The sequence below is a fragment of the Aegilops tauschii genome, chromosome 7 (assembly GCF_002575655.3).
Source record: "Aegilops tauschii subsp. strangulata cultivar AL8/78 chromosome 7, Aet v6.0, whole genome shotgun sequence".
Lineage (NCBI taxonomy): Eukaryota > Viridiplantae > Streptophyta > Magnoliopsida > Poales > Poaceae > Aegilops > Aegilops tauschii.
In genome coordinates, this window is record NC_053041.3 from 461,908,318 (window position 1) to 461,929,591 (window position 21,274).

General features: G+C 44.4%; 3 protein-coding genes across 3 annotated transcripts; 1 reads left to right on the forward strand and 2 right to left on the reverse strand.

The window, feature by feature from the left end:
• Positions 1–1,033: 1,033 nt before the first annotated feature.
• On the forward strand, positions 1,034–4,014 carry LOC109748459 (protein S-acyltransferase 18). The gene is made up of 9 exons (XM_020307484.4): positions 1,034–1,254; positions 1,356–1,469; positions 1,571–1,918; positions 2,165–2,233; positions 2,334–2,405; positions 2,544–2,672; positions 2,765–2,845; positions 2,945–3,109; positions 3,287–4,014. Exons 1-9 carry the CDS (start codon positions 1,204–1,206, stop codon positions 3,806–3,808), a joined length of 1,551 nt encoding a protein of 516 aa, XP_020163073.1. The 5' UTR covers positions 1,034–1,203; the 3' UTR covers positions 3,809–4,014.
• Positions 4,015–10,819: 6,805 nt separating this feature from the next.
• On the reverse strand, positions 10,820–15,343 carry LOC109748461 (enoyl-[acyl-carrier-protein] reductase [NADH] 1, chloroplastic). The gene is made up of 13 exons (XM_020307485.4): positions 15,174–15,343; positions 14,685–14,954; positions 13,766–13,875; positions 13,628–13,683; positions 13,432–13,516; positions 13,305–13,352; positions 12,829–12,903; positions 12,605–12,716; positions 12,053–12,104; positions 11,927–11,978; positions 11,771–11,828; positions 11,399–11,497; positions 10,820–11,278 (listed from the first exon to the last, which is right to left on the reverse strand). The coding sequence occupies exons 2-13, from the start codon at positions 14,929–14,931 to the stop codon at positions 11,142–11,144; spliced, it is 1,131 nt and encodes a 376-aa protein (XP_020163074.1). The 5' UTR covers positions 14,932–14,954; positions 15,174–15,343; the 3' UTR covers positions 10,820–11,141.
• Positions 15,344–18,373: 3,030 nt separating this feature from the next.
• Positions 18,374–20,225, reverse strand: LOC109748462 (UDP-glycosyltransferase 75C1-like). The gene has a single exon (XM_020307486.4). The coding sequence runs from the start codon at positions 20,187–20,189 to the stop codon at positions 18,741–18,743; it is 1,449 nt and encodes a 482-aa protein (XP_020163075.1). The 5' UTR covers positions 20,190–20,225; the 3' UTR covers positions 18,374–18,740.
• Positions 20,226–21,274: the final 1,049 nt, after the last annotated feature.

Consider the following 21,274-nt stretch of genomic DNA (forward strand, 5'->3'; position numbering starts at 1 on the left):
ATGACACAAAGCACATGGCATAAATTGATCAATGAATTACAAAGTTAAATAGCAAATACCACAAGCAAATAGAGTGTTTTTGTAATTTTATCAAAATTACACATGAGAGAACAATTGAGGAATTGATATGCAATAAATTGCTTAATTGTCATATTTTGGGATAAGTGAATCATGAATCTAATTTTATATATCTCCACTATATGTTTCTTCTCAAATGTCCCACAATTGCAATAAAGTGACTTTTTAAGAACACGCAAGAAGCACAACTTTTAACAAGTACTAATCATGCCATGATGCAACCTGCACAAGATTGACCCCATTTCTATATACATGCATGAAGTAAATACTTATTACCGAGATAACATTGGTATGAAGTCGTAGATCAATAAAATATCCAAGCTTGGTTCTAATTTTCTCATCGTGCCACCACCTTCATGAATAAACCAAGCACCAAATGCTTCTCAAATGTACCTAAAACAATTTAAGTACAATGTGCACCGAGCAGGATTTCCATATCCCAGTGATCACCATAATAACGAGCGTTGTGTATTAGTGCAACTTCAACGCGGTTCACCATAATGAACACACCAAGCTCCAGCTGAAATTGTGGTTCTCACACCACAAAGTTATGTTTTGTAAGCGTAATGCAAACTCTGTAGCGGATGAACTTGTTAAGCTTGGTCTGTGATGTAAACCACTCTCTGCAGTGGGAGTCGGATGTTCCAGCCAGTGTGGCTGATCGTGCTCTGGGCGATTTGTCTGGGCACCAGTAATATATAAAGCTATGCTTTGACCCTAAAAAAAAATGAACACACCAAATGTTCAAGGCCAACTCGGATATACCTTCGGCCGGGACACCTGGGCCTTGGGGAATACCGTCTCGTTTCGGACTACTGGGCCTTGGGCTGCGAACGAAACACGCTCTAAAAGCAATTCTCTGTCTCCGGAAGTTGTCAGTCCGGCCCAGACAACCGCCCCGGCGATTCGAAATTCGAAACAGGAGGAGGAAAGGAAAGCCGTTGCTGCGGGCGGCGGCCCTGCCCCACCCGTCAGAAAGAGCTCACACACAAGCCGCCTCCTCCTTTCTCTAGTACCACGCCCGCCGCTTGACCTGACCTGACCAGAGAGCAGAGCAGCGCGCTCGGATCGAATCGAACCCAATCGAATCTGTTGGCTGGGCGCGGCGGAGAAACCTCGACGGCCATGGCCTGGCCCCGGCGGCACGGCTGGCAGCTTCCCCTCCACCCGCTCCAGGTCTGTCCGTCGCCCTCTCTTCATCTTCCCCCCTCTTCGCCGCTTTGAGCGCCACCATCTGACCTTGCGCCTTTCCCGGATTGATGGCCGGTTGACTGCAGCTCGTGGGCGCGGGGGTGTTTGCCGTCCTCGTCACGGCGTTCTACGTCGTCCTCGGGCCCTACCTCGGCAGCACCGTCGCCGGCAACACCCTCCTCGCGCTCTTCTCCCTCTCGGTAAACCAGCGACCTCCCTCTCCCTCTCCGCCCAAACGCGGCTTTGCTCGTGCCTCCTCGCGTTCCCTTGCGCTGACGGCATCGGCCCTGGCTGACGACAGGCCGCCGCCACCGCGGCTCTCTACGTGCGCTGCACCGCAGTCGACCCCTCCGACCGGACCCACGCCAAGAAGGTGAAGAGGCAGCGCAATCTCGCCAGGGGCGGCGGGCGGAGGCTGCCGAGGCTGCGCTACGGGTACATCCTGTGGCGGTACGCGGCGCGGCTGCTCAAGAGGGTCGAGGTCCGCGTCATGAACCGCTGGGTGCGGAGGAGCTACCTCGAGCAGTGGAACTCCAGCGTCCAGCTCGACCCCATGCTCCCCTTTGCCTTCACCAGCCTCGAAGACATCGTCTCGCCGCACGCCACCGACGACCAGGACATCTCATACTGCCCAATCTGCGACTGCGAGGTCTCCGCTTGCATCCATCTCCCTCTCCTCTCTAGTTTACTGAACACCTGTGTTTCAAAGAAACCAAGAAATGCGGCTTATTTGGATATTTCTGGAGCAATTTATTTCTATGTGGATAGTTTAATTTCCCAACATAGGATGTCTTATAAATGGACCGAATTCATATGCTGCTAGTGAAGTACAACAAATGAATTATATCTGTGGCAACTGTTGAACAAACAAGAACTTACGAAGCTTAAACTACAGGTGAAATTGCGCAGCAAGCACTGCAAAACTTGTGACCGGTGTGTTGATGGATTTGATCACCACTGCAGGGTAACCACCGTAACTATGCATAGCTCAATTCCAAATCTCTAGCTCTGCTCTTCATCTCTTGGGAAGCCAAGTGACTGATTATTTACTTTCTTCAATGCAGTGGCTCAACAATTGCATAGGGAGAAGGAACTATGCAGCATTTATCATGCTAATGCTCTTTGTTTTGCTGATGGTGGGTGCTAACTCTCGAAAAATTTGCCATTTTTCTGTTTCGAAATTCCACTGATCTTTAAATGTCCAACATTCGATGCTGCTTTTAGTTTGACCAGTTCTATTTGGTATATTCCAAATTTCCAATGTACTTTATCAGCTTGTTATTGAGGGGGGAACAGCGGCTGCGGTTTTTATTCGCTGCTTCATCGATAGCAAAGGGTTGAAAACAGAAATGGAGCACAGGCTTCACGTAAGGCTACCTAAAGGAGCTCACGCAGCATTATCTGTAAGTTATGACGAATAATATGCCTGATGACAAACTTCATTGTTGTATTTTACTTGTGAAGCTCACACTTTTCTCTTTAATTTTCGCCACAGATGGTATTTGTCATCTTCACTTTGTACAGTACTGCAGCATTGGGTCAGCTCTTCTTTTTCCATGTTCTGCTCATTAGAAAGGTTTGCATTTTGCCAAACCCATACTTATGTTACCAGTGTGTGAAGCTAGGAAATATGCTCACATTTTTGGAAACCTCATTTGTGTATTTTTCACTACAGGGAATGAGGACATACGATTACATCCTTGCTATGCGAGAAGCTGCACAAGCATATGATCCTTTTGATGACTCTGATTTTTCCTCGGACGAGAGCATTGACTTCGACTCTCCAGAAAGGCCATCGTTCTTGTCAAGGATCTTATGCAGAAAAGATGAAGTGAATGAGGTCAGAAGGGATAAATTGCTTCCCTAGTACTCCCTCTGTCCCGAAATAAGTGTCTCAACTTTGTACTAACTTTAGTACAAAGTTGTACTAAAGTTGAGACACTTATTTTGGGACAGAGGGAGTATAATTTACTGTCAAGTAACTTCATAGATAACAAAACAATTTTGAACATGATAGAGTACCCGAAAGCTGTCGATTAGGATCGACGAGAAGGAGGCCAATGATGCAACAAGAAGGAAGGATGACGTCTCGATCAACCCATGGACGTTGATCACTATGAACAAGGACAAAGCAATGGCAGCCGCTGAGCGCGCTCGTGAGCGAATCAGGCAGAAGTTGCCATCCACGGCCATCTCCCCGATGAAACCATTGCCATTGGAGACAAAGAGAGGTCCTTTGAACCAGGAGAGAAGATCCATCATGACAGGGAAGGAGAACCAGGAGAGAAGAACCAGCATGACAGGGAAGGAGATCGTGCCTGTCCTCACAAAGAGCTGGCTGTCAGGATCACCAACTGCAAGGTTGTCGAGCCCAAGAAGACGGTTCTCAGGGTCATCGTCACCCAAACCTCAGAGGTGCAGGGCCAACTTCGACTCGAGACTAACAGAGGTGTCAAGAGAGCTTGATGCCCACGTCTCGAAGCAGGTCATGTGTCCTGTTGTCATGACGGGCGCCGAAGATGAAGGTTCTTCATCATAACTTATGATGTTGTTCAGCCCACAAAATTCATTCAATTTTTTGTTACTTAAATCTATGTGTTATTGTGTGCTGTGCTTTCTTAGCCCATGCACTTCTTCACTGCTGTATACATAGTTGTATGTTGCTCTCTTGTACTACATCCCCCTGAACATTTAGTACAGCAATGCCATGATTATTCATCTCAGGGCCATCAAGTTTCCCAATCATGGTCAATTTGTCATCTCCATTACTGTTATGGTGTCACCTTTTTTTGTTGTTGCCAATTCTTCACTTTTGTGTAGTTGTGATGTTAGTACTTGTCTTTTACAGTAGGGATCAATGAATGTGAATCGTCCATCTGATGAGTCGATTCCAAGGGGGCAAGGGCCAGAGCTGCGAAATGAATGAGTGTGCGGTTTGTATGACACATATTTTGAAGGAGAAGCAAGAATAAGTGCTATGGTTATTGACTACAAAACGAAATAAGCTCCCTGTCTTGCAAGAGCAATGACATCACCTGTTCATTGCTCCCTGTCATCACCTGTTCATTGCTAGATCATATTCCCAACTTTTTAGATTAGCCTGAGTAATTGGTCTATTTTACTTGGAAAATTCTCCTTCTAAATGTTACCCCCTTCTATCCAAAATCAGTGTCGTGGTTTTTGTTTAAATTTAAACTAAAACCAAGACACTTATTTGGGATCGGAGGGAGTATTATTTTAGGATGTTTGCTTGCATAATGATGATAGAAATGATTGTATTGCAGTACAGATTGTTGATGAGGCACAGTGGGATGATATTGCTATTTTTATAGCTGTGGTGTGATCTTTGTTAACATGACCTACATTTTATATCATAATTCCTAGCTTAGTGCGTCATGGTTTTTGCTACCATAACTCTGCTTTTACCAAGCTGGTGTGATCTTTGTTCCGTTTTAGGGCTTGTTGTTTTGGGCAATTTGGCTAGTTCCAAGCAAAAGGAAATCGGTAGCACCGGTAAGATGTGGGACAGTGTTGAAACAAGCCCCCTCTTGCAACAGATTTACAACTATGGCTAGTTTATTTGTTGCAAGAGGGGGCTTGTAAATCTCTGTTTCAAGCCTCAACTGGAACAGAGATCACCTAAACAGTTCCAAGCAAAAGGAAATCGGTAGCACCGGTGAGATGTGGGACAGTGTTACAACTATCAAATATTTTTCATCACTTCACCAGTTGAGGCTTGAAAACAGAGATTTCACAGTGCAGGCTAGGGCTAGATGTAGGTCGTCCCATTCTGATTTGCTTTGCAAGCCCAGTATCTCAGATAATTTGTTTTGAACCAACGAAAAGTTTGATAAATGAACTTCTCAAACTGCATAATGCATGCTTGACTATTTGTATTTATCACTGTTGTCTAAGAAGTAACTCTGCAGAACTTTGTATGCAGTGAAAACTACTACCTCCATTCCAAAATATACGACGTTGTGGTAGGCTAACTAGCCTACCAAAAGGTCTTATATTTTGGAACGGAGATAGTACAATGTGTTGCTAGCATGAAAAGGAGAATCTGATTTACGTAAGAAAAGTTAATCTGGTAAGTTCCCTTGAGATGTTCCTTAGTTTGCCTGCATGGCTTGTCCATTTTTTACATCCGGATCAATTGTGTGAATCTTGCATCGCAGCATAAGCACGTGGAAAGGTTTACACAGAAGATTCTTTTCAGAAACAGTACTCGAGTTGTAGCAAAGGCACCAAATCACTATTACACTTGGCAGATTTGTTTTACAGAACATTGTGGTGTCTGCAACATTATGCTCCATTGGACTGCAACAGACATTACATCAGTTCTCATGTTGCTAATAGTACTTCAGGCAATCTGCCGTGTATCATTTTCCATTTTGCACAATTAAGGATAGCCTCTGCCCCCGACTAATTTGGCTAGGGCTGTTCCCTGGATCATAGCAAAAAGGTGCGACAACCTAGGGTTCATCTCAAAATAAGGGTCTAGTGTATCTACATACACTGAAATGAGGGTAGCTTAGATGATTAGGTTCTTTGTGGTGGAACCAACCTACCAGAGTTCAAATCCTAGACTTGGCACTAGTGGTTGCATTTTTTTGGATTTATTTTAGGCCTTCCGGCCATGTGCCTTTAGGCATTTGTGGGGAGGTGCTCATAGGGGTAGGGTGTGTGTAGGTTGCACCGTTATGTGAGCATTTGTGTTTGTATTGTGTAAAAAAAAAAGCAATATATCTACATACATAAACACATTATAATATTATTTAAAATATATTTTGCGAAATATAACACCAACACTAATAAAAATGACTTTGTTGATGGATACATGCCTACGCTAGGATTGAATAGTCCTAAAGTCACAAAGAATTGTTGTTTTGGACACTGACATAGTGTCCATGACACAATTTTGACCGCAAGTTTGTACTGCATTATATTTGTAAAATCTAAAAAATATATAGTATGGCAAGCGTACCTTTCTAGATAGTATACCAATATTTATATTCTTATTATGTACAATCTAAATTATCGTAAAAGGATTATTGATCAAAGGTAAATAATTTTACTGTGCATATTATAGGACAATACCTATTTATGTGTGGAGGTGAACAGTAGAACTCTGTTTTAGAGCCCGTTGTTTTGTAGAAACGGATTCCTAGTCCTATATAGGATTGATTCACATCCTTCACATTTCATAGGAACAAAAACAATAGCTCAGACCTTTTAGATCCTAACAGCCATCCAATCATTCGGCTTGGTTAAACCAAAGTCCATGGATGACTCAAAATGTTTGGCTTGGTTAAACCAAAGGGTTGATCTCTTTCGACGGCTCACGGCAAGGGGGGGGGGGGGGGGGGGTATGCCCGTAGTAATGATGTTTGGGTGATAATGGCAAACAAACAAATTGGGGGTACTTGCCCTTTGGCACAAACTTTAGGACTAATCAATTCTTTGTAAAGTTAGGATTATGCGGCTTGGCATATCTCCCCACCTTATGTTACGGAAGGGGGCTTTGGCCCCCTCCCCCTCACAACACCACAAAATGCTTCTTCAATAGTTGTTTATGTTGGGAGTACGCGTATCTTGTAATCACTATTGATCCTATAATCACATACATATGGTGTACCTTTTTTTGGCGAAATCACATACATATGGTGTACTAATACCTTATTTTCTGAAAGTTATATTTTTTATGTTTATGCCTTTATGATGACTTTCTTGCTATGCAGTATATACACCTGTGAAAATGGTCATCCTAGATATCCTAAGTAACATCATTGGGATAGAAAGGCATGGTGCAACCTTTCTACCTAAAAGCCTATAAAATTACAACAACTTACTCTGTACTTGCAATGGCATATGCATGGCAGAGATAATACTGAAATGGCACATCGTCACAAGCATTTTTGAGTTAAGAATCCCACAGCACAACCCTCCCACTAATGATCACAAGACCAAAAATGTTCACTTGTCAAGATATTATGTGTACTTGGTAAGATCTATTCCAGAATTACTTCCATACGAGTACAAATGGTGCAAGAGCATATAAAATGTTGCCACAGAGCATTCCATGAATCTTTTGGTCGATACTGCTATCAATGGCGGAGCTATGTGCATGCCAAAGGGCAGCCCCAACCTTGGAAGAAATACTAAGAAATTTTGTTTTGGAGGATTTTTTTTATTGAACATCCTCATCTAACTTGACCATTGGCTGAAAGGGCATCCACAACGCGTAGGTGATGGCATTGTTAGAAGAAAACTCGAAAAGTGACACTATTAAGGAGAGCTAAGTATGTGCAACGAGTCGAGCAAGCATGCTGATTAAATCGATAGTCCGCAAAACATGTTGGACCATTTTTAAAGAGCTCTGGTCTGAACTAATTCTACAACCTTCACAGACAACTGTAGACCATGAGAAGAAGAATGATGGCTTAGGGCCCAACTCAAACAAGGTCTCAATACATCTACACACATAAGTACACTACTGGAAAAAATGACTTTTTTATGAATCCCTTACTATGCCAACCATGAATACTAGGGGGGGGGGGGGGGGGGGGGGGAGGGCTCTGGTCCTCCCCCCGCCCCGTCCCCGACACCACACTATGTTATTTCAATAGTCGTTTTCTTTGGAGGTCCTCCCCCCGCCCCGTCCCCGACACCACACTATGTTAATTCAATAGTCGTTTTCTTTGGAGTACATGAATCTTATAATGAACGTTTATATCCTATAATCACATATACATATACAATGGTGTATTAAGACCTTATTTGCTACCGAAAATTACATTTTCCCAATGTTTATGCTTTTATTATGACTTTCATGGTATATAATACATATACACGTGCAGGTGCTCATTTTTCTCTATATAGTCGTTGGCCCGTTGTATCCAGTTTGCACTAGGGTCTCCAAAATGCTAGTGTCGTACTTTGCAAATGTATAATACACATCTTAAATACATCTTGTACATCACTATGCTCCCTAAGTTTTAAGGCCTCACAATCAATTGAAGTTGCTGATTTTGCATTGTGTCTCAATTTTTACCGGGTCTTCACGCTGGGTGGTATGGAGGGATTTGCCACTTGGTGAGCCTCTTGGTAAGCGATTGGGGTGCGTGGGCCAAGATTGTCGGTGGGGAAGTGCTTCAGTTTGTTGCCAGCAAAACAAAGAACATATCGACGAGCGCGTGTGGCCTTTCTCGGTTGTCTTTCTATTCCCCATTCTTTTATATATTTAGCTACATGTATTTTCTACATGGCATGTGTTTGATAAAATGCAGACATGTGACGCGGCTGATCGAGCGCTCCTAATTCACCCGTTCAAGTTGCTTCCTACGTATTGTAGGCGATTCACATGCCAATCACTTGATTAAATCTTATATTTGGTTTCTGTTGTTGTGGGTATGCTTGCATCTGTCCCACTTAATTTATCAATATCACGCTTTCCTATTTATTCTGCTTGCACTTCATGTGATTCTATGGATGTCCGTTTGTCTTTCTTTCTTTCCTTCCATCTAACAAAGCATGTTGTTTCAATTAATTTGGAGGTTTTTCACCTTTGGTAAGGTAATAAAACCAGTCAGATTTCCCTGATAAAGGCTTAGTCAGGGTTTCTTGGTGTTATTTGTTCAAATAGTTGCTTGCAACTGATAATTTAAGCTTGGAAATCTTGTTAAGTCATTTCATTTCTGTTACCAAGATTTCATATCCTAATTCTTATCTGAACTTTGAAGGCCACAAACTAGGTGTTGTTGTAGGTCAGCAAGTGCAGGACCAAAGAAGAACAAGATTATTTTATATGTGTTGGTTATGCCCATAGTTTTCTTCACTTGTGCAACTAAGTGTTGCCCATGTGAAGGTGCGAGGGAGGAGCCGGTGTAGCGGAGAGCGCGACATGCTTCTAGTACAAGTACTCCCTCCATTTTTATTTACTCTGCATATTAGAGTTGACTGAAGTCAAATTTCGTAAAGTTTGACCAAGTTCATAGAAAACAATATAAACATTTACCATAATAAATCTATATGATGTGAAAGTACATTCAATATTAAATCTATTGATATTGATTTGTTATTGTATATGTTCATATTTTTGTTTATAAACTTTGTCAAAGTTTACAAAGCTTGACTTTGATCAAACCTAATACACGGACTAAATAAAAACGGATGAAGTACTATGTGCAGACTAAGGTGTTTTCTTGTGATATGTCTGGTAAAATCATGTGCTACTAAGTAAAAGATAGTAGCATAAGATCAACAATTCATGTTGATACCATCAACAAAGAAAGTTTTAAGAGGAGGCTTACGGCATATGGATTAGATGGTAATAATTGTTTGCGGTGTTAACCCAAATGGGCAAATAAGTAATGTCAATTATGTCAAATTTGAACTAAATAACGGGGAGCACACAAAAATTACAATCAATCCAAGCAGGGTATTAGAGTTCTAGACAACTTCTTTAGACCTCAAAACATGTTTAAATATTTCAATCCCACAACTACTGCTAGACTTTAGTTTTTGCCGCCGCTAGCGGTGGCACCACAGTAGTGGTATGGATGTATGGTTTGCTACCAACACCAATAGTGTTCGTGGGAAAGGAATTTTTAGGGACACAGAGAGGGGGGTGGTCGACTTAAATTAAATGGGCTGCGTGTACTCTTACGTGTCATCGGGGTGACAGATAAAACACTCACATACACCATAAGGCCTCCACCTAGCCACGTCAGATCAAAATCATGTTTTCATTGAGATTGATTGCTAACGAGGACTAGTTGCCTGGCATTGGCAGTTTGATTTAGGGTGAGGATCACAATAAATTAATAGAGAAAAAAAATCTACACTACAACAATAGTTGAGAGATGAATATGCAATTATCTCTTAGTGCAATGATGGGTATTTGTTGCATACGTAGAATGTTTTATTGCATATACATGCTTGAAACCTAACAATGTTTTATGCGTGCTTTTTAATGGACCACGGAGAAAACATTGCAACGAAGTTGCGTACACACGTAAAATATTGCAAGTGGAATTTTCATGTTGCAACAATTGGATGCTCTAAATTTTACAGATAAGTGGGATCAGACGTCCTGGGAGACGGCCGGTCGGGCAAGAGGAGCACCCGATCGAGTCCTCTAGCCCGGCGCCTAGCATTGCCCAAATGAACCTCCCATTCGATTGCAGTGTCATAGATTGGTACTCCCTCCGTTCACTTTTGTAAGTCGTTTCAGACAATTCAAAGTAGGTTATTTTGCACATTGTCTGAAATGTCTTCAAGGTCTTATAAAAGTGAACAGATGGAGTAGTATATCTTATTCTCTTTCTTTTTCTTATGTTCCTGGACCACAGAATTGTTACGAACTTACATTGCTCAATTTATCCAAAGGACAGCAATAACATGGCCATTTCTCTAACCCAGTCAGCATTGGCCTCTGATCTAACCCCATCAGTACAAGTACAAAAGAGAGTTCAAGAGAGCGTGATTGGTGATTCTGTGCTTGTGCAGGGTTAATCCTGTCTCATCCATACCGCGCAAACATCTCGTATAGTACGATCCCAACCATCCAACTATACCTGCTTTATTTCTTGAACACAATTTCTGATGTATATATATAACACAGTTTGTCGAGGCACCAACCAGCCACACTGAACATAGTATCAGCAACAACAACATTTGAGATAACATTAGAAATGGGCCAGAGAGGAGGTACTGGACTGCTTAAAAGGTCATTTTCAACAGCCACCCCCTTCTCTTTTTTCTCCTGCCCTCAGCTCTTAGCAAGAGCCTCTTACAGTGCTATCTAACTAAGCTCCTTATTCAACAATCAAGCCGCGGTGAAACGGGAAAAATAGGTCCGCCTACTAGAATCACAACAACGAAGATACTGTGGGGCTGTCAACCGCAAGACCCATGGTGTTCAGTCCGTTGTCGACGTAAACAGTCGATCCAGTGATGGCGGAAGCCAAAGGAGACACCAGGAATGCTGCTGTGTTCCCGACTTCATCTGTTCAACATGCCAACATTCTTATAAGATATCATTTCTTAGAAAAAAGTTGCATGTCTTTGCGAAAATAAAACAAGGGAAGGAGTCGGTGAGTTATATGTAGACAAAAATCATTTTAACCTGCCAGAAGCTCCTTCTGCAATGGTGCATTGACATAAGAGTACTCGATCATCTTCTCAATGAATCCAATTGCCTTGGCTGCTCTGCTTCCCAGAGGACCTACATATGCATCCAAGAAATCACAATGAAGCAAATTTGATACACTTCCAAGTGCTGCCAAACTGTTTAACAGCTAAACAAAGCAGATTACCATGGACGAGTAATGTAACTATGACATGTTTAAATGACTTGAGCAAACATCCAAGAAAATAGTGATTGATTTCTTAGAACTAAATTGTACAAAATGCAATTTAAGTGCGCTCGTTTATTATGCTAGGTTTCCTCCAAGATAAGTTAGCTGTCAGAAACCGTGTTTCTTCTGAAAAAGGATACCTGCAGATATGGTGTTAACTCGGATTTTGCCTTTGCGTCCAGCTTCAAAAGCAAGTACCTACATAAATTTGGAGAAAAGTCAAAAATAGTATTAATCATGCAAAACAAAGACCTCATGTTCAAAAATGTGCTTTAGTATTGTAGAGATAATCCTACTTTTGTATCACTCTCAAGAGCTGCTTTAGCTGAGCTCATGCCACCGCCATATCTATAAGCAAAAAACTATCAAATTAATAACAAGCAAAAATAGCTTATCTCCATAGACCTTCAAGAAATACTTACCCAGGGATTGTCCTTTCAGATGCAATGTATGTTAGCGAGATACTAGCACCCCCTGCAAAATATTTTAACCCATGAAGCAGTGAAAATATAATGGCTACGAGGTTCTGTGAAAATATAATGGCTACGAGGTTCTGTCCAAGAACACATTATTTTATTAAGCTGGGCAGAGTTAATAAATGGTGAAAGAACTTTTCAGTACTGATGTCCACTTAGAAGTTCCATGCAAATGTGACATGTTATAAGAGCCAAACAACATCTCCACCATGATTCACATGCAAACTAAAGCTAAGATGAGACAGCATGCAGTAAAAGAAGGTTTGATCCTAGAAAAGTGGATTTTATGCCAACATCTCATGTGGACTATAAGTTGTATCACAGAGGTTGGCACTTGCATTGAGATTCATGCTAGAAGGTAGATCCAAATTTGAAACAAAAATAAAGCATGAAAAGGTCTCAAATTAAATCGAGCAATAGTGGATTTGGCCAGGGAAAAATACAGTATGAAAGATAATTATATGAATACTAGCATAGTACTGAAGGGATGTGCATTACCTGGATTCATGATAGGAAGGAAGTGCTTAAGTAAAGAAACAAAGGAGTAACTGGATGCCGAAATTGCAGCAAGATACCCACTTCTTGAGGTTTCCAGCAAAGGTTTTGTAACCTTCAAGCATAAAGTTAAGTGATTTTTCAGTGAAGGTGCTACAAAAATATTGAGTACGATGTCATGCACGTGCGTGTGCAAACATAAATGTAAAAAAATACGGAGAGGCTACCTCAGGACCATTAGCAAGAGAATGCACAAGAATGTCAATGCTGCCATATTCCTTCTTAACTAATTCGGCAGCTTCCTGTCAAATGAGCAGATTCATATATTAGTCCAACTCAAGCTGTTGCAGAACAGATCGTATTTGTTGAATTGGAAGAGGCGCCAGAAGTGGAACATGCTTTGCAATGAGGCCCAAAGGGCTAATATATATTGCTACAAGGATGACCCTAACTAGCACTAAAAGTACCACTTATACGTTACTACCGTTACCACCTCAAATTCAAGGCACATGCAACCGCGTTGAGTTTGGAAGGGATAAAGTTTATGTGATATAGTGGAGATGGTTATAATTGTGTCCCTTGTAATCCTAACATGCACTCATTGTTACACGGCTAACCTTAACAATATTGTGCATGATGTTGTTTTGAAGCAAATTCAAAAATTAGGTACTCATATATGATGGAGATGGTTTCATAGACATACCTTCACAGTCCAATTTGACGATCCTGCATACCTTTTGTTTGTTTTGACCTAACATAGTGAAATACAATGTTCATCAGAAAGCCATATTGAAAAACAAACAAGGACATACACAAAAATAGAGCATTACATCTTCAGGAACATCCTCCGGGGAATCATAGACAGCATCCAGTGGGTAAACTTTAACAATCTCCATAAGAGATCCATCAGGCAGCCTGTACCAACAACAAATTAGTCAACTGTAAAATGATAAGTGTTTAGAAATATGTGGTGCACCGACTAAAACTAGAAATAACTATCCAGACTTCCAGAGCTACAGTACAGACTTTCGTGATTCGTCAAATTTTCCGCGCCTCAGGCTTGTCTCAAATATGTTAAGTGCCTGTCAAAGGTACAATTATCCATGAGACAATTCATCAACAAAAGCTTCCAGAATGATGGACACAAGGGTCAGATCAACATACAGGCACCCATGTACCAACAAGAATTTCAGCACCAGATGCGGCAAGAGCCTTCGCAATTGCCCAGCCATAGCCGTTATCATCAGCAACCCCAGCAATAAATGCCCTTTTCCCTGAAAGATCACAGCATGATGAGAAAAAAATGTAGTAATGAGAAGGCTTTATGCTATCTATCAAATCCAGTTTTCTGAATAATGAGTTACACACTTTCTTAGTTTTTTTAGTGCGAGAACATGAGCACCATCGCATCTTCGCAATCTCAAAACAGTAATATAAACGAACCTCCTCTAAACCTATTTACGTAATTTTCATAATGTCAGCAATCATGCAAATAAAACTACATGAGGTTACTGATTAGTAGGTACAATGAAACTTCCACGGTTTTTTTGATAAATTTTGAAGTACCCTGGGTAGTAAGCTGAATGCCAACTTTCAGGTAATGTGATTTAGAGCAACATGGTTTCTTTTTTACCATTTTGGCAAACAAGCGATAAAATACAATCCCCAGGAAACCCACTTTTCAGTTGTTGCTGATAAGAGAAATTGTAGTTTTTCAGGAATCAGGATTATAACGAATTAATCTCAATAGAAGGTTCAAAATATATCATGTGCACAACTAAGCCGCTAAACTCCAAAGTAAGCGAATACCATTCCCTATGCGTCATAAACTTATAATGAATCAAGGATGGAATTTTAGCAATCAGTTGAAGTGGTATGCATGAACCTGACCGTGTTAGAAAATAGAGCGGCATGTACTAAAAGGTGAATGACTAGTATACTAGTACACTAAATCTGTATGAATATCTCACGATCCAAGAAAACCGAAACAGAATTACAACAAGATGTGATGTCAAATTACATAATTTCTTTACATGCATAGAAGTACCAGAACATAATTGCCACCATTCCCGACACTGCTCACCTCTAAGATCGATGGGCAGCCCAGAAGAGCTACCTTCTCCTGACACCGCTCTTACGGCGACAGGGCTGCTCCTGGAAGAACCGAGAGACCTGGAGCAGGAGATTCTGGGACAGCTTGCAAAGCTACTAGCGCCGAGCGCCAGGTCGATCCGTGAGACGGCCGCCCTCGAGGCGAGCATGCTCTGAGAGGCCGAGACGCAGGGGCGTGCGGCCAGCATCTGCGCGCCGGCAGTTGCACAAGGGGCCATCGTCCGTGCTAGCAGCTACGAGCCTGTTCAGTCAGAACACCACAAATTCATCACAGCAAGAAAGGATCTCACGACAAGGATAAAGGCATGGCCAGAATCAGCGACGCCGGCCGGAAACGGCAGCCCAGCTCGCAGCCCGTGCCCGGAGGATCTCGTCGGGCGAAACCAGCCGGCAAACGGCGCAGCAACAGGCGGGGTTCCGTGGATCGGGAGCGGAGGTGAAGTAGGACGCGATGGCTTACCTCGGGAGATGGCGGAATGCGTGAGGGGGGGATCTGATGGGGGAGCACAGGGGATGCGCGTTCCGTTGGTGAGCGCAGCAAGGTGGCGGCGATTCTGGAGCGGCGGGGAGAGCAGGTGGGGAGAGTAATAGGGAGGGGACGAGGGGGTTTTCGATGAGACCGAGGGGGAGAAGCGGGTTCGTTTGGCCGGACCGCCGGAGTAACTGAGAAACCGAGGGAGCCCTCTGCTCGGTTTTTTTTAACACCTCTAACACTTTATTGATTTTTTTTTTGTGATGGTAACACTTTATTGATACTGGTAAAGACACTGATTTGTACCAATATCCAAGAAAATACAAAGTAACTCTTAGGACTAAGAATTAAAATGAAATCTCTTGTAAACACCTTCGCGGTATCAATCGGTGCTCGAAAAAACACTTCAAAGAATTAGACTGAGCAACGATTTTGTCACTTTTTCACCCGCACGAACATTAACAATAATGGTTTTTGAAAGCGTCTTGAGTCGCCCATCTAAAAAGATGGGAAGCCTTGATCGATGAACGTACTTGGGCCGGGGATGAACCCCTGAAAATGCAGGTCGTCGAATCACTATATCTTCACCATGGTGTCAATAAAAGATTTCACCTCCACAAAGAACCAAACCAACAAAAAAAAGCTTGACACAACAATATAAACTCATCAGATCTAAATAATCGAATCTGTGAGGACAGAAAACTCTCTAACCTCATGGCACTGCCAAAAGAACGAGAGGAAGTTTATTCTCACAAAAAAATGATGATCACTAGGTTCTGACGAAGAACATAGATGTCTTGAAGATCCGAGGTCCCCCACCTCTCAGCGCCAAGATGGCAGTTGAAGACGAGGGGACCAAAATTTCTTAGATGGCGACGACGATGGCGACACGAGAAACACTAGCTAGGCATCAACCGGGAGATAAACAGTTAACGGGAGCTGTCTGCTCGTTTTCCCTTTTTCTGTTCTCCGAGCTTTTGTCAGCACAATTAAGCGATGACAAGTCAACATCTTCTTCCTCCCCGGGCCTAGCCCTGTGGCTCACACAGAGAACTTCCACTGCAAACACACACACACACACACACACACACAGCTCCACATTAAAACATACAGCTCCACAAAGAAACAAACACTCATTGCTCTAAAAACACACACACTCAAAATAGAAAAGTGAAAAAACTATAAAAAAAACTAAATATATTAGCCAAACAGCAGTACAGACACCCTAGGAAATAAAAAAGATTGCATCAAAACCCTTGGGCCCGACCATCTTCTTTCTCCCGAACGGGTCGATGGTGTACCGCCGCAAACCTCTCTATTGCCAAAGTCGGGTTTTCGTTGTTGACCGTGGATGAAAAGTCATCAAGGCCACAATCCTATCGGACCAATGCTCGGATAAGAAATTGTCGCTGGCAGAAGAGCCACATATCCAAAAGTCAAGCCTCTATTATTTCTCACATGCTTCACGTTGGCACCAGAGACCACACCAACGTGAAGGAGACGAGATTGAAGACCCACCTGCAAAGCAAAGACGCCAATGTTAGGTCGACAAACCCTATAAGCCATGACCTCATTGTAAACGATATCGTCAAAATGGGAAGAGCTCGAGGGGACCTTGTTCACCATACCAATGTCACCGCCACCACCAAGGGCGCGCCAACATGAAACCCTAACCTAGCCTATCCACGAGCCAACATCAAGGCATCGACATTACCCACCACTTACACCGCCAAAGAGGTAGGTGGGGAGGGGCTCGCGGGATCAGTGCCAACGGTGGGCGGGTGGGGAACGAAGGCTCTCTTCCTTATCGCCTTTAGGGGGTGGAAGAGAGGAAAAAAACTAACTTTATAACTAAAAGAATACAATTTGTACTAATAAGTTGAAACTATGATGAATATATTGTTTAGTATACTAGTGTTGAAACTAGAAGAGAGAAAATATACTAACATGAAAAAATGTCACATCAAGGCATTATCTCTTAGCTATATGAAGTTTGTGTGTGTGTGGGGGGGGGGGGGGGTTCATACATGACAATGTTATTTGCTAAGATATTTCATCATTGCACATATCCCCATGTCCACACCTCTATGTGGGACATATGTTGTTGCTATATTCGAGCATCTCCAACCAGACCCCCAAATCAAACACATATGTTCGGATGGACAACTCAGACAAAAAAATCTCTTCAACAGAGGCCCACAAATCATCCTCGCATGCTCGGGTTGTTTGCAAACCGCCAAACCCAATCCATATCTGAAGAGAAAAACGGGCGTGTTCAAACAACCCGCCATGTCGGACCCAGCTCATCCCGTACCACTTTCTCTCTTTTTTTCCTGACTTCCCTTTCTTTCTTTTCATCCCTCAATCATATGCATTTGTCTAGACAATTTGAGGATCTGGGGACAAATAGAGGGTGAATTTTGCATGCACATACACACATGCGTTACTTCCTCCTCCACAAGAGAAGACCCCAGGTTCTCCTCCTCCCCCATCGGCGCCACTGCCAGTCCGCCCATCTCCGATGCCTTTGGGCAATGGAGGTGCGGAGGACCTCCCCAACCCTTCTGCGCCGGCGGGAGCGACCCTGCTCTCATTAGATGTCCCTCGGTAGGAATAATGCCTCCCATGTTTGATCCATGTCCCGTTGATGCGTCTACCATCGTTGGATCTTGCGGGGTCCGGTCAGTGTTGGTCTCCGATCGTCTGTTTGGATCAGGTCTTCGCTCGTCTTTGTTTGGATGTTTACAGGTTTGATCCTTTCAATCTACGACTCTCTTCATCGATTATGATTGCCGCTCTAGTGTGCTGGTCCTGTGGGTCATTGCTAGGTGGTCCATGAACCTGGTTGTATTTTTTGTTACCTCTGATGCTCTTTATACTGCCATAATTGATTATGAATAAATCAAAAGTTTCTCCCGTAGAAAAAATGATAATCATAATCAGCGGACGTTCGTCGCGAGCGATGGAAATTGCCAATATTTTGATAGCAAGGTTAGTTGCCGTGAGGACGGCAAATATGACAATTTAATTTGCAAGCACGACAATTTTTTGACGGAAAACAAAACTGCAGTGAACTTGCCATGCTCGCTAACTGAAACTGCCATGTTCGGTGAACACAAATTACATCAAATGTCGTTCACAAATGTCATCCCTCACAGTGAACGTTTGCTGGTCTTGGGGTCAAAAAAATAAATAAATGTTACATGCATGGACAACTGGTGTTTTCCAAGCATGTCCGCGAAACACTGTCGGGACAAGTCCGTGAACATATGAGAGGTCAGATTAGCCCAGACCATGCTCTTACCCCTGCAAGAAAACAATTATGAGAGCAAGATGAATTGCCATTTGGTTTAAATAAGTGTTCAGGACATCATTTTTGTCCAGGAAATCTGCACATGCCAGCAGATCGATGATTACTACTAGCTCCCCTAAACAAACATGTAAACCATACTACTAGTACAAGTGTCATCAATCGTGACGCCATGCCGCCATTGGTGTGATGCAGACCAAATTACTCTCGACGCGCCCAATGCGCAGATCGAAAGGAGACACGGCTTACGTCACGTGCTCTCCTCGTGCATCGTTCACGTCAGAGCACAGCTCCGACGCGAACGCACGTAAGTTACTCTCCGACGTCCCGCCGCCGACGATCGCTTGCTCGGCCCGCCACCTCCAGAGGTCCGCCTGAGCCCGGATCCCCAACGCGGCCTCCCCGTCGCCCATGACCGTCTCCACGCACCGCTGCAGCTCGCCTCGGTCCACCGCGCCCTCGCCGTCCGCCCGGGCGCGCACGCCGACGCCCATGCGCGCCTCCACCAGCCACGCCACCGTCGGCTGGTCCGTCCACTGCGGCACGGCCACCATCGGCACGCCGCTCGTGACGCTCTCCAGCGTCGAGTTCCACCCGCAGTGCGTCACGAAGCAGCCCACCGCCGGGTGCGACAGCACCTTCACCTGGTCGCACCATTCCATCACCACCCCTTGCGCGCGCACTCCGTCGTCGTCGCCGCCGTTCAAGGTCGCGCATTCACCGGCGCCCTTGCGTGCCACCCACAGGTACGGCCGGCCGGTCGCCTCCAGGCCGCGCCTCGTCTCCTCCTCCTGCCGCTTGCTCATTGAAAGGATGCTCCCGAATGAGACGTACACCACGGACCGTGCCGGCTTCGTGTCCAGCCACTCCATGCACCCCTTCCCGTCGTCGCGCCGGAACAGGTCCGTGCTCGATGGAGATGCCTCGTCCGGCACCACCGGCCCGACGGCGACGAGCTCGAACTGCGCGACTGCGCGGAGCGCGCTGGGCTCCAGCGCGTCGAAAGTGTTGACGAGCACCTTGGGCTTGTACTCGTCGAGCACCAAGAAGAGATCGCGCATCATGTCCAGCAGCAGGTAGTGCGGGTGCTCCGGCGAGGTGATACACACGATCGACGGGAGTGCGCTGGACCTGAGAGGCGGTAGTCCCGGCAGCTCGATGGCGGCGTCGGGGTCAGCATCGTTGGCGCAGGAAGCGATGAGAGCTTCGTGGCCGTGGAAGTAGTGGTAGTACACGGCGAACACGGCGGCCGGCTGGATCCAGTAGAGCGCCGCGGGGATCCCGTGCACGCGCGCGACGTGGGGTGCCCACCCCACGAGGAAGGCATAGACCATGCGCGTCACGGGGCGGCCCCGCGCGGCGAGGCCGGCGACGACGGCGGAGAGCGTCTCGCGCCCCACGGCGCGCGCGCGCTCCTTGTAGGTGGCCATGCCGTGCACCTCGGGCCTGAACCCCTCGTCGAAGCCGTCGGAGTAGGGGGCGTACAGCACGCCGGCGTCGTCGACGGTCTCTTCGTCGGGGGTCGCTAGGGAGGGGAACATGAGCCGGTGGCCTCCAACGGCGGTGGAGAAAGTGACGCGCGCGCCCGGCATCGACGCCATCACTCGGGCGGCGAGGCGGCGCGCCGGGTTGATGTGGCCCTGCATCGGCGTGGTGACGAACAGGAAGTGCGGTGTAGCTGAGGATCTTTCCATTGAGCTAAGTTTTTGGGAAGAGACGGCGTGGTTCTCTGGAGATATAGATCCGAGAGTGGAGGGAAGTCGACGAAGTCTCCACGTCTCCGCAAGGCACGAGCACAGCATGAGCTCAGGGCATCTCCGACGCGGTGTCGCAAAACGAACTCACTGTCCGTGAACAGGTCGGCCATCTAAAAACATCTCCGATAAATCATGTAAAATACATCATTAAATTGGCCTTCGAGTAAATTATACATCACCAAAAATGTTTATTTACATCATAAAAGCCTCCAACCCCATAAAATGATGTAAATAGGCAATGGGACACTAGCGCTCCGATAGGTGATGTATAATTTGTAATGACTAGATCATTTCAAACATACCAAGTTCATTTCAATCTAACATAGTTCATACTACAAACTAGATCATATCAATACTACTTCACCATCGCCCCAGACATAAAACTACTCGTCAGACGCCGTATCGCTCACGAACTAGGCTCAGAATGAGTCTAAGTCAGGGTCATCAGAGTTGTGGAGCTCCTCCTCCTTCTCCTCCTCCTTGTTGGTCTCGATGGGGATCACTGTCGAGGGGCCGAGGGGCCGGCCTCGTCATCCTTCTTCACCTTCTTCTTCTTCTTTTTAAGGTCATGCTTTCAATAGAACTTCAACTCGTTCTAAACCTATCGAGGATTCTCCCACGCTAACCTCGCCATCGCCACTTCATCACTCTCACCGGGAGCAATGTTGATCGCCGACTTCTTCTCTTCAATCGGCCGTATGCTAAAAAACTCTACATTTGTCTTTTTTGTGTAGCTCTCATTTTAACGTATTTCGATATGAAAATTTACACATGTAAATTATGTCTCTGTATATGTGTTCTTTTTCAGAATTTTTTAAAGCATACATGTTTGAATTTTGAAGGTTCAAATCAAGGCCTCCTGTCCCCGTTTGGCATTTTCGACTCAGTACCAATATGCAGATTTGACAACATATTTGTACGTGTTAGTGAAACATCATAAAACTATTTTTCATGACAAATAATGACATGATTTTTTTGTTAATTACTCAGCAAGATGGACAAAGTTCGAGTACATGAGTTAT

Coding starts and splice junctions, on each gene's coding strand:
- LOC109748459 (XM_020307484.4), top strand. CDS start 1,204: ATGGCCTGGCCCCGGCGGCACGGCTGGCAGCTTCCCCTCCACCCGCTC. Junction 2,406..2,543: donor TGCTCTTTGTTTTGCTGATG/GTGGGTGCTAAC, acceptor GTACTTTATCAG/CTTGTTATTGAGGGGGGAAC. Junction 2,673..2,764: donor GAGCTCACGCAGCATTATCT/GTAAGTTATGAC, acceptor TTTTCGCCACAG/ATGGTATTTGTCATCTTCAC.
- LOC109748461 (XM_020307485.4), bottom strand. CDS start 14,931: ATGGCCCCTTGTGCAACTGCCGGCGCGCAGATGCTGGCCGCACGCCCC. Junction 12,904..13,304: donor CGTCAAATTGGACTGTGAAG/GTATGTCTATGA, acceptor CTCATTTGACAG/GAAGCTGCCGAATTAGTTAA. Junction 11,979..12,052: donor TCTGAAAGGACAATCCCTGG/GTAAGTATTTCT, acceptor TTTTGCTTATAG/ATATGGCGGTGGCATGAGCT.
- LOC109748462 (XM_020307486.4), bottom strand. CDS start 20,189: ATGGAAAGATCCTCAGCTACACCGCACTTCCTGTTCGTCACCACGCCG.